Source organism: Oreochromis aureus, linkage group 3 (genome assembly GCF_013358895.1).
Source record: "Oreochromis aureus strain Israel breed Guangdong linkage group 3, ZZ_aureus, whole genome shotgun sequence".
In the NCBI taxonomy this organism is placed as follows: domain Eukaryota; kingdom Metazoa; phylum Chordata; class Actinopteri; order Cichliformes; family Cichlidae; genus Oreochromis; species Oreochromis aureus.
The window spans coordinates 29,356,925-29,369,190 of NC_052944.1; the positions used below are offsets into that span (position 1 = coordinate 29,356,925).

At 39.8% G+C, this 12,266-nt stretch overlaps 1 protein-coding gene across 2 annotated transcripts in view; it reads left to right on the plus strand.

The window, feature by feature from the left end:
- LOC120439136 (basement membrane-specific heparan sulfate proteoglycan core protein-like) overlaps positions 1-12,266 on the plus strand; it is an 88,779-nt gene that overhangs the window by 75,039 nt on the left and 1,474 nt on the right. For both annotated transcript variants that reach the window (XM_039609861.1, XM_039609862.1), the window contains exons 7-9: positions 7,875-8,147; positions 9,729-9,980; positions 12,102-12,218. In XM_039609861.1, the coding sequence (XP_039465795.1) occupies positions 7,875-8,147; positions 9,729-9,980; positions 12,102-12,218 (642 nt within the window). The remainder of the gene's footprint in view (positions 1-7,874; positions 8,148-9,728; positions 9,981-12,101; positions 12,219-12,266) is intronic.

Sequence of the window (12,266 nt, forward strand, 5' to 3'; positions counted from 1 at the left end):
GAAACCAATTTATCAGGGGTAAATTGGCTTCCATGTTGTGACGTTGAGGTGCAGGTGAGATGAGCCAAGAGCTGGTAAGCCAGAACTCCACCCAGGAGGGACAAACCAGGATTCAGGGACAGGAACAGAAAAACAGCACAACATGACACTCAGTCTGGGCCATGACATATATAGGACCTCATATGGGTATTCTTTAATTAGCGTTGCCAACTGTCCCATTTCAGCTGGCACATCCCATATAATGAGCAAAATTGGTTTGTCCCTTATTCTACTAAATATCATGAAAATTGATGGTTACCCGCAATGTCACACACAGTGCGTTTTTACACTATGCCCAGCTAGTTGTGCACTGTGCTTCTGGCATGCCAGAGTGTCCCTTATTTGATATTTAAAAAGTTGGCAACCCTATCTGTAATTGACATATCATTTACATATCCACGTAGGCTGCCGTACATCAAATGACCAGCATATCTCTGTACTTCCAAATGAGCTGTTAAAGTGGCCTTTGTGTGATCTGTCCTTGGTGAAGCAAATGGCCGAAAAGATTTGACACATTGACGGGGCTTCTCTCCACCACTGTAGAAAAATGTCCTGGTCCACCACTTCTCCTCTGCTCAGGCTTAGCCTTTCACCAGCCCCTCACTCTTCATCCTCCATGCTCACCGTTTCTTCTTCTCTGCCAGTACTTGCATCTCGCTCGACGAAGAAGCTCTTGATGGCGAATTAGTAGTTACCAGCCCAAGACCTGCAACATGTCTGGGGAGCTCACCTTTGCCCATTTTCTGGAAATTCCTGACTCAGTGTTGGCCAGCTCTTCTGCCTTGATGATACCAACAGTTCATTGGAGGTTCTGCACCTAGTTAGTCTGAGGCATCTGCAACCTTAATTCCTTGAGCTCCCTCTTCCAGGTAGAAGTTCCCACCTATGTTGCCCAGCATACTTGCTAAGCTGTCAGCCCTGTGCAGCTCAAGCTTTAGAAACCCAGGCTACCAGAGCCTTCTGAGCAGCTCCAGCTTCCCGAGTCATCTCTGAAGCCTTCAGCGCTGCTCCAGTCACCAGTCATCCCATACAAACAGAATCAGAGCCCATGGGCCCTGAGCAACTGGGACCAGACGCCATGGATTTTTTGCCACCGAGTTCCAAGGGCCTCTGTGTACCTGCGCTGCTACAGTTGACCTCCAACCAAGGCACCTAAGGTTCATTGTTCTGGTCCCAGTCCCTTCCAACATCTTCATCAAGATGATATAGAATTATGTGTGGGATCACATTTTTTTATATTTAAAATTAAATGTCTATCTATGATTAGCACTCTTGGCTCGCAGTACTAACCACAGCCTGCTCATATATTTCTCTGTGGAGTTTCCCACAGAGTTAAGCCAGAATAAACTTTACTCTGACTTCCTCTGACAGACCAAAGATGTGCTTGAGAATGGCTGATTCTCTCTCTCTATGTTGGCCCTCTGATAATGTGGCGACCTTTCCAAGATGTACACCACTTTTTGTCCCTGTGTCACTTTGAATTAGATAAGAGGTTAAACAATGGATGGATGTTGCTATTTTGACAGTGTTGCACTCTCTTACTTTTGATGGGAGCACTGTATCACTATACACTGTGATCATGTCAGCAACAACAACTTCACCTGTAGAGTTCAAGACTTTGGAGATGATGAATGCTGTATTCTTTTTAATAAAAGTAAAATAATCAGTACTTTTAAAATTGTACTACTTTCTTTTTGTGTCAGCTTTGCATATGTGCATATGTAGTTTCTGTCCATTCAGCTATACTTATTTTCATGTACTGAAAGTGACCTGATGAATTACATCATCTAGAGAAAAGGAAATGCAGTCTGTAGCTTAGAGCTGCAGACAATCAAAAAAGAATCTAGTCAAGAAGAGCACAGTGGGAATATAATGCTGCTCTCTTTGTACTCCGCTACCCATAGTCAAAGTGCAAGGCTATTAAAATTTGAGAGAACTGGAGTGACTATGGCCATGACACATATCTTTGTGTGCATGTGTGTGTGTGTGTGTGTGTGCATGTGTGTGTGTGTGTGTGTGTGTGCGTTTGTGTGTGTGTGTGTGCGTTTGTGTGTAGGTGTCTAGAGAAGCTGCAAAGGGTGCATTTGTCAGACTCACAAATGGCAATTTTTCCTCATTGTTGACTGATGTTTAATATTGTAACTAGGAAACAAATGTAGTCACGCTAGTCCAAGTAGTAGTTTAGATGATGCATGTATTTCATAGTGAATTACCAATAACAGGAACCACTGCAACCAGAAAATCGCGCTCTGATCACTGAGAATGATAATTACATAAATAAATGCAGAACATAATGTGACTGTTTTAACCTTTCTTGGCACAAGACGCAAGCTGATGTGGACAACAAATGTCAGCAGTGGAACAGTGCTGCTGTGGTTTGTGTAGCTGTTTATAGTTCTATGAGCTCATTATAAAGGGGAAGGAAGCACACAGACCCTTTACAAGAAAACAGCTTCACCGTTAGAACACGTTGACTTTAGCACTGCAGCAGGGCTGGGTGTGACAATGAGGCACTCTTTGTTCTGCATGCTTGATTTATTATGTGAGTACATTAATAACTATGTCTTATGAATATCACAAATTAATGAACATGTTTCTGTATTATTGTAGGGTCTTTATCTTACAATGCAAAGTGCTTTGATGTGGCTGTTGTTGTGATTTGAAGCTAAATAAATAAAACTGAACTGAATTATGAGAATTACACTAAATTTCCAGACAATACAATTTGTCTTGAATGTAGCACATTTAAAGTTTATTTCAATATAATTATATTGAGTGATTCCTTAACTTTATCAAAAACAGGTTTAACAAAACCTGATCAGGTTTCAATCTTCATTTCAGTGCTCAGTACGGTCTTCTATGGAAATGCTACAGGTGAGATTTTTTTTTTCGTTCTTGTTTTCCTCAAATGTAATTCAGTCTTTATTTATTTATTTTCATATTCATTGCCATTACCTCTTGAATAAAATTAACAAATACAACATTTTTATTATCTCTTGAATTTGCCAATGTCCTAATAATGAGATACTGCACATATAAATTACTTTGAATATTAAGAAGAGGAATCGAGACTTTTTTAAATCAAGAAGAAGAGGATGTGATTGAAGGCAAAGGGAAGAATTAAATGGTGAAAGTTGAAGGAGGAAGAATGCTGCACAGGGAGGAGTTGAGCTAGATCTGGGTGGTAGGCAAGAATTACCAGACGACTGGGAAAGTACAATTGTAGATGTGAGGGAAACCATGAGGAACGTATTTGATGTATTCTCTTGACAGAAGAAAAAGGACAAGAAGACTTAGCAGTGGAATCATGAAGAATAGGAAAGTCAAGTCAGCTTTATTTGTATAGCACATTTAAAAGACATCAAGTATCACCCAAAGTGCTGAACAGGGATAATGTAATCAAATAAAAGAAAGAATTAAAATAACTGAGTTAAAAAACATTCCAAATATCCATATTTATACACACACAAGCAGACTCTTATATACATTTGTTTATACAAGTATATATGTACTCGTACATGTGCACATACGTAAACATGCATATATGTACACACACACACACACACACACACACACACACGGGTACGCACATGGACATACATACACATACACTAATACACGTATACATATACTCATGCATACATCATCCAATGAGACACCAGAATAGCTAACACAGAATAAAAGCGGTGTCAAAGAGAGCCGAAAGTCTTTGAAAACAGATAGGTCTTCAAATTTGATTCAAAGATTTCAAAAGAGGAAGAGAATTTTATAAAAGAGGAAGACTGTTGGAGAGTCTCGGAGTGGCGATGGAGAAAGCCCTGTCACCTCTGGATTTTAACTGGGAGTGTGGAACCAGTAAAAGCATCTGACTGGAGGAACACAGAGTTCGAGTAGGTAGGTGCAGGCTAAGGAGATCTGAAATGTAACCTGGGGCCAAGCCATGGAGGACTTTAAAAACAAATAATAAAACCTTGAAATCAATTTGGTATTTAACTGGAAGCCAATGTAAAGATGTGTAAAGTTGCTCATTTTGAGCAAGTTGCAGGTGGGACAGGCTTAAATGACAGACGCCTAAATAGAGAGAGTTACAGTAATCAAGTTGTGATGAAATGAAGGCATGGATAACGGTTTCCGAATCTTTGGATGACAAGATAGTTTTGGGTTTAGAAATGCTCCTGAGCTGGAAGAAACAACTGAGTTCATATGTTTGTCCATCTTGAGGGTAGAATTGAAAATGAAACCAAGATTTTTAACATGGGGATGGATATTAGCTGATAGTGAGACTAACACAGTCTTGGTTGCCAAAAATTATTATGTCAGTTTTATCATGTTTTAGTTTGAGAAAGTTCAAAGATATCCAGCAATTTATGTCGCTAAGACAATCTGAAACTTTCTGCAATGTGCCATCAACACCTGGCTTTGGGGAGAGATAGAACTGTGTATCATCTGCATAACAAAGAAAATAGAAAATGAGAGAGGAGGATAGATGGAGGAGAGTTAGTGAATCAGAAAGTGCAGAGAATTAGTGAGGAGGAAGTGAGGAACGGTGTGAAGAGGTGGAAAAGACCTGTAAAATGCACAGAAGGATTTAGCTTTTATTCTGCACCTCCATTGCTGGAGTGGATATACAGAGCTGGGGACAACAAGATGGTTGTTGCCTGTTGTTGCAGTAATCCCAGAATCAGACTCTTGTAGGTGAAAATAATCGTCAAGCTGATGAAGCAGTCCTATTGTGCTTGGTTAGCCTGTACCTGACAGGTACCAATAAATGAAGGGGAGTGCAATTCTGGCAGTCGCGATTCAGGAAGGAAAGCAGTGTACGGTGTAAACCATGGGAATATGGTGCACTTAGTTCAGGATACAGTTGGGTATAGAAGTAAATCCTCAATCACATTGGCATTAACCACAAGGTGGTTCAGACATCCTGGGGACCTCCTCAGTGAGGTGTTCCAGGCATGTCCTACCGAAGGAGGCCGCGGGGCAATCCCAGGACATATTGAGAATAGATAGGATATCCATACCAGGGTGATTTGTGACATTCAGGTCTCTCTTGAAAAAAGGAATCTCTAATCTCAATGATGCTTTTACCTGCATAAATAAAAGATGAATAACTGGGGACTCTGCCAGATGCTCCCAGCACAAATTACCTATATGGCTGACTGATATCACATAAAACTCTACTGCCTTAGAATATGAGTGATTAAGGAAAACTTAATAGCTTCAGTCCATAATAGCTCAAGAACCAGATAATGATTTTTTTTTTATTTCTATAAAAATGTATTCCCGAAGCAAGTCATATTTTTGTGTTTTACTTGTTTTATATTTTGCTTTAAACAGCCAGTAAACCTCGGGCCTCAATAACAGCACATGAGGGAGTCATACCAGCAGGGGGCAGTGTGACACTGAGCTGCTCTGTGGAGGGCTCTGCTGGCTGGAAGTTTGACTGGTTCAGACGTGATTCAGAGTTTTCTGTGGCTCAGAAAATAGGAGCTGGAACATCAGAGCACACTATCAGTATTTCAGAAGGAGGCATCTATTACTGCAGAGGAGGGAGAGGAGATCCAGTTTTCTCCACAGAGGACAGTGTTCCAGTTAAAATTAAGAAACGGGGTGAGTGTTACGTTTTGAAATAACATAAATTAATCACTGACATCAAAGTAACACTTAATAAACCTTTTACCTGTTAATTTCTTTTCTCTTTTTATATTTGTGTTTTTCTCCACATTGTGTATGTTTTTTGGGAACAGTCCTGTATGTTGTAAAGTCGCAACACCGTTGGCCTCAGATGTTCATTGGTGAGACAATCATCCTTCAATGTGAGATCCAGGGAGGGGAAGACAAGGAGATTACATACGAATGGAAATCACCAAATCCAAACATCCCTGAAACGTCCAGTGAATACAGGATCAGCAGAGTTTCAGTGTCCCACAGTGGAGACTACAGATGTCGGGGTAGCAGTGACTGTCTCTTAGCAAAATGGAGTGACCCCTTCACACTGATTGTCTTGTGTGAGTTGAACTGTCTAGCATTCATAAAATTAAAAAAAAAATTAGATTTAATGTACACATGTGAAAGACAGGAAAGGGAGACCTATAATATTATTTCTCAAAAGGGAATGTACAGTGTTAAGAAATCAGTAAAATCTTTTGATAATTTTAGTCAGTCTATGTGTTCATCTACGTCATGTAGCTAAAATACTGAGGGGATGTTTAGATTGCACCGAGTCTGAATACAGTGGTGGTGACGGTGATGGTAAAGGGACCTAAAGACTTTCACCCCACTCAAATTTATAATCCCTTTAATAAAATACTGCAACATCCTAACATACTTGGGAACAACAGCAAATTGTCATGTAAAAAAGCTACAGTCATTAAAGTAAATGTGTACAGCTGCAAAAATAACTGGTCAGAGTAAACACTGGGGCATTTGACTACACACCTTCCCCATACAATTTAAAAGCTGAGAATTTGGTTTGCACTGGGATTCATCTGTTTATGTTCAGTTTTCCACTTCCCAAAATTATGATTTTCCAGAAAAAAGTATTCTTAACAACAGCACTAAAAAAACAAAACAAAAAACAGCTTTATAATGATTCCATGTGTCTATCATGTTCTAACGATACATGACGCTATAAAGTGGTGAGATGTAAAGTTCAATATAATAAACTCCAAAAACAGTTTGAAAAATCAGGTTCAGTAAAAGGACTAGATGTTACAATCCCTGATAATGCACTGCTTTAAATTGAGAAAATCTTGAGGAATGGCTGTTATGTGAAAAGGCAGCCCAGAAACTTTACCAGCGGCACACATCGTGGTCTTTTACCCGGCCGTTTAGCCGGGCGTGTGTCCTCTGATCCCAGTCTCTCTAAACAGTTTTGCTGTTGTACTGGCAACAAAGCCCCTGCACCCCACTTCCACTGGGCACACCTTGATCTTCCAGCCTCTGTACTTTGAGCTTCTAACGCTCAAATGCTTCCTCAATTGCTTCCTCCCATGGTACCGTCAGCTCAATGATGTACGCAAGTTTTTGGGAGTTAGCCCAAAGGACGAGGTCTGGTCGCAGAGTAGTTGTTACGATCTCAGTGGGAAAAGTTAGCCTCTGATCCAAGTCCACGTGCATCTGCCAATCCCTGGCAACCTTCAGTGGGCCCAGGTCTGGGGTTGAGGGACTTGGCCTCAGCTTGTCTCCCTCCCGGACAAATGCTGATGAAAACTGACGCTCCTCTTGGTACGTGAAAGGTTGAGCTTTGATGGATTTTCTTTTATACTCAACTTTCTCGGCTAGACAACTGAGGACCTGGTTGTGTCTCCATGTGTATCTGCCCTGAGTAAGGCTAGTCCTACAACCAACCAAGATGTGCTTGAGTGTGGCTGGGACTGTACACAGGGGGCCGGATGGGTCCTTTCCAAACCACAGCTGCAGATTTACTGGGGAAGGTAGCACATCTTGTGTCGCTCGGATGATGAAACTTAGTCTATTAGACTCTAATCCCCAGATTTCACTCCATGAGAGTTTCCTCTTTTTGACACTCTCCCACTTGCTAGGGTGGGAGCAGTGCCTCTTACTATGGGGTCCCGGGAATCTGTGAGTAACATCCCAAGCCTCACTTTTGCACATTTAAACTCCTCTACCAGGCTAGGGATAGGCAATGACAGTATCCCATCGCTATAGAGTCCAAAGCTGATGAGGCATTTGGGAAGTCCGAGCCACTTCTTAACGTAGGAGCTCACTACAATTTAAAAGACTGACTGAATGTATGAAGTGTGATTGTTTTTATGACAAAATGAAAATTGACATCAATCTACTGTTTTTTTCTCTTTCTGTAACTTCAACAGCAAGTAAACCCAGAGCCACACTGACAGCACAGAGTTCAGTCATACCAGCAGGGGGCAGTGTGACACTGAGCTGCTCTGTGGAGGGCTCTGCTGGCTGGAAGTTTGACTGGTTCAGACGTGATTCAGTCTCTTCTAAAGCTCAGCTCATGAGAGGAAATGAAGCAAACAGAGTTATTAGTGTCTCACAAGGAGGTCTGTACCACTGCAGAGGAGGGAGAGGAGATCCAGTTTACTACACAGAGGACAGCAGTGACGTCACAGTTGTGGAGACTTGTGAGTTTAACTGTTATAGTATTTCTGACAAGGCACAGTGACTCATTGTATTTGTGATCTGCGCTGTTTGTCTGTCAGTCTATACTTTATAAACTTTCAAAGCCAATTGAATGTATTTCCATTATATTTTGATTCTGTCTTGTTGTTCAGTCTTCCAGTTTGTTTATTAACTAGCTAGTTGTTTTCCAACCAGTACACTCATATGTTTGAAATAACAGAATCTATCAGTTATATGTTTTATTTTTGATAAAGAGAAGGTGGTGATAAATGGCTAATAGTAAACTTAAAAAGTTAAAAAACACATAACAGATGGCCAGTGATGAGAATAATGGTCAGGGTATGTTAGAGGGAGGAACCCTGGGGAAGGAATACATTTAAAACTCAGAGTACTGGGACACCTGACCAGATACCATGACACAAAGTCACAAAGTGCTAAGGTGAATTGTATAAAAGGAAACCAATAACTGCAGATCTCCAAACCTCCTCCTCCCCTCACTCGTGAAATAGACTCCACAATACTTAATCTCCTCTACTTGGGGCAGCAACTTATCCCTGACCTGGAGTGGGCATGCCACCCTTTTCCAGCTGAGGACCTCAGGCCTCAGACTTGGAGGTGCTGATTCTTATTTCTGCCACTTTAAACTCAGCTGAACAGCCCAACATGACTCCTTCTTCAGCCTGATGGCTCCCTTCACCTCTGGTGCCCACCATCTGTTTCGGGGGTTACCACCATTACAGGCACCAACCACCTTGCAGCCGGAGCTCAGTGTAGCAGCCTCAGCAATGGAGGTGCTTAAAATGGTCCATTCAGACTCAATGTCTGCAGTCTCCCTCAGAATGCTGTCAAAGTAAGTAACAGTACACCACTCAGTTTCAGGTCAGGCAGGCCATTGTTCCCAATCAAACCCCTCCAGGTCTCAGTGTAGTTTCCCACGTGAGCATTGAAGTCTCCCAGTAGATGACAGAGTCCCCAAGTGGGGCACTCTCAAGCAACCCACCCATGGATTCCAACTAGGGCAGGTACTGTTGTTCAGTGCATAAATGCAGACAACAGTCAGGACCCTTTCCCCGACCTGAAGGTGCAGAGAACAAACCATCGGTTTGCCAGGGATCTGTCTGCCACGGTTTATGCCATTGGCCACCACCCGGCACACACTGCATTCGGCCCCTTGCTGACCTCCTGTGGATGGCAGACCTATAGGCGGGTGGTCCCATGTCCTTTTTTTGGGCTGCACTCAGCCGGGGCCCATGGGCTAAGGCCCAGCCACTAGGTGCTCAACTTGTGCACCCTCCCCAGGCCTGTCTCCAGGACATCAGCCTGACGACATCTCCATGGTGTACCTTGCCTCTTGCCTTGTGGTAGCTGAGATAGAAATCCAGCCCTATGACCTTGATAAGGATAAGTAATTAGCAAATATTTTTATTTAAATTGTACCTGTTATCACTTTAAAAATGTTGATAGGTTTTTTATCTTATACTGTGAATAATTAACAATATTGGCATTCTTTTCTATTAAGATGTAATAAAGTAACCGTCTTTTTTCTACCTTAATGCCTTACTTGCGTTTTCCAAACTGACCAGCACAAACTGAAAAACCTCAGGCCTCACTGGTGGGCAGCGTGACCCTGAACTGCTCTGTGAACGACTCTGCAGGATGGAGATATTACTGGTTCAGACGTACCTCAGAGTCTTCTGCAGCCCAGAGAATAACAAACGGAACATCATCCCACACTTTCAGTGTTTCAGAAGGAGGCATCTATTACTGCAGAGGAGGAAGAGGAGACCCAGTTTGCTTCACAGAGGACAGTGTTTCAGTTACAATTGAGACAAATGGTAAGTGTTGTATTTTGTTCAGATATAAAACAAATTACATCCATAATTAACATCAAATTAACAGCTGACAACATTTTCTTTGCTATTGATTCATTCATTATTCATTATTTTTTTTGTGTCATGTCTTAAACTACTTGGTTAAGGTAGAGTCAAAAGAAGGGATGTGTATATATATATATATATATATATATATATATATATATATATATATATATATATATATATATATATATATATATATATATGTATGTATGTATGTATATATATACGTTTATATATATGTATATATATATATATATATATATATATATATATATATATATATATATATGTATGTATATATATATATATATATATATATATATATATATATATATATATATATATATATATATATATATATATATATATATATATATATATATATATATATCTATATATCTATATATATATATATATATATATATATATATATATATATATATACATACATATATATATATATATGTCATGTAAAAAAAAAAGTCATCTGTCAGTAAGAGATTATGAAACTGCTAAAATTCTCAAAACCTGGGGAGCCAAACTGAGAATCTGTTATATTTTGTTGTACAGTAGATCTGAATTACTTTTGTTTCGATTTACAGCAAAATCCTGACAGGAATAGAACACCAGTTACAACTTTTCTGTTTATCGCTCTGAAAAGATGAATATAGGTAGCAGCAACAAAATAAATAAGTAATAAATAAAAGTAATCTGTTAACAAAACAATATTTAGATGCCAGCAGCTCATACTGCTGATGAAGGGGCTGATTCTTCTTTAATTATCTATTACTATAGCTCAACATTTTAATACATCAACAATAGCCAGGTCCTGCTACCTGTGGGTTTGGAGTCAATTTGGCATCTCACAGCTTTCACTTTTTTTTTTTTTTTTTTTTGGTATGGTGTACACACACAAAACCATGCTATGACCGTCTGGTGTGGTGAAACACATTAACCAGCTCAGAGTTCATACCTCAAAGCCAATGGTGGCTGTCTCTGCAGCATGTTTCATATGTGTGGCTCCAGGTCCTTGCATGCTACTGCATTTCTTCAACCTCCTGCTTGTGAAAACTTTTGCCCAGCCATGAAAAATATCAAGCAACAAAAGCTAACTCAGGCATCTAATATAAATTCCTAATTTAATAAATCATTTTATATATTTTCCAAAAAAAATCAAAATTAAAATTCAGTTTTATTTATACAGCACCAAATCACAACAACAGTTGCCTCAAGGTGCTTTATATTGTAAGGTAAAGACACTACAATAATACAAAGAAAACAGAGGAAAACCCAATAATCACATGACCTTTTATGAGCAAGTGCTTCAGCAAATGTGAGAAGGAAAAACTCCCTTTTAACAGGAAGAAACATCTAGCATGTAGCCCCGTGCGTGGGGGTGCAGGGCGTCAACGCGTTAGCGCAGTTAGCTTGTTGACGCGTTAGTGCCATCCAGCCCCACGCATGGGGCAATCCGCTCTAATGGAATGATATGGTACTATAAGGTCATTAAGATAAGATGGGGCCTGATTTTTTAAGACCTTGTATGTGAGGAGCAGGATTTTGAATTTAATTCTGTATTTAACAGGGAGCCAATGAAGGGAAGCCAATAATATAGGAGAAATATGCTCTCTCTTTCTAGTCCCTGTCAGTACTCTTACTGCAGCATTTTGGATTAACTGAAGACTTTTCATGGAACTTTTAGGACATCCTGATAATAATGAATTACAGTAGTCCAGCCTTAAAGTAATAAATGCAAGAAATGTATCATATATATATTTCCAATGCTGAAAAAAAATGTTTGCTTTGAGAAACCAAACATGAAATCGACACTTTAGTTTTGTGTACAGCATATTCTGCTTGGATTTATGTTCATATTTCTTTAATTTACTAACTTACTCTTACTCAGTAGTATTTATCACATTTCTTGTCTTTAAAAGATACATGCAGTTTGACTTCTTCATTTTAGTCTGACTTTAGCTGTAATCTATGCTTTTCTGTCACTGACCAGTCAGAGTTTGTGCTGTCTACATCCAAAATGTTATTCCATCGTTTATGTTGTTTTATATTTTATAATTTAAGGTTTCAGATGTGAAAGCCATTCATTTCTTGTGCCTTTCATCATTGGACTTGTTTTTGGAAGTTTACTAATTGTTCCTGTGTTGTTGTGCTGTATATGCTGCCACACAAGGATAAGAGGTGAGACTACCACATATTAATATTTGACTGAAAAGGCTTAATACATTC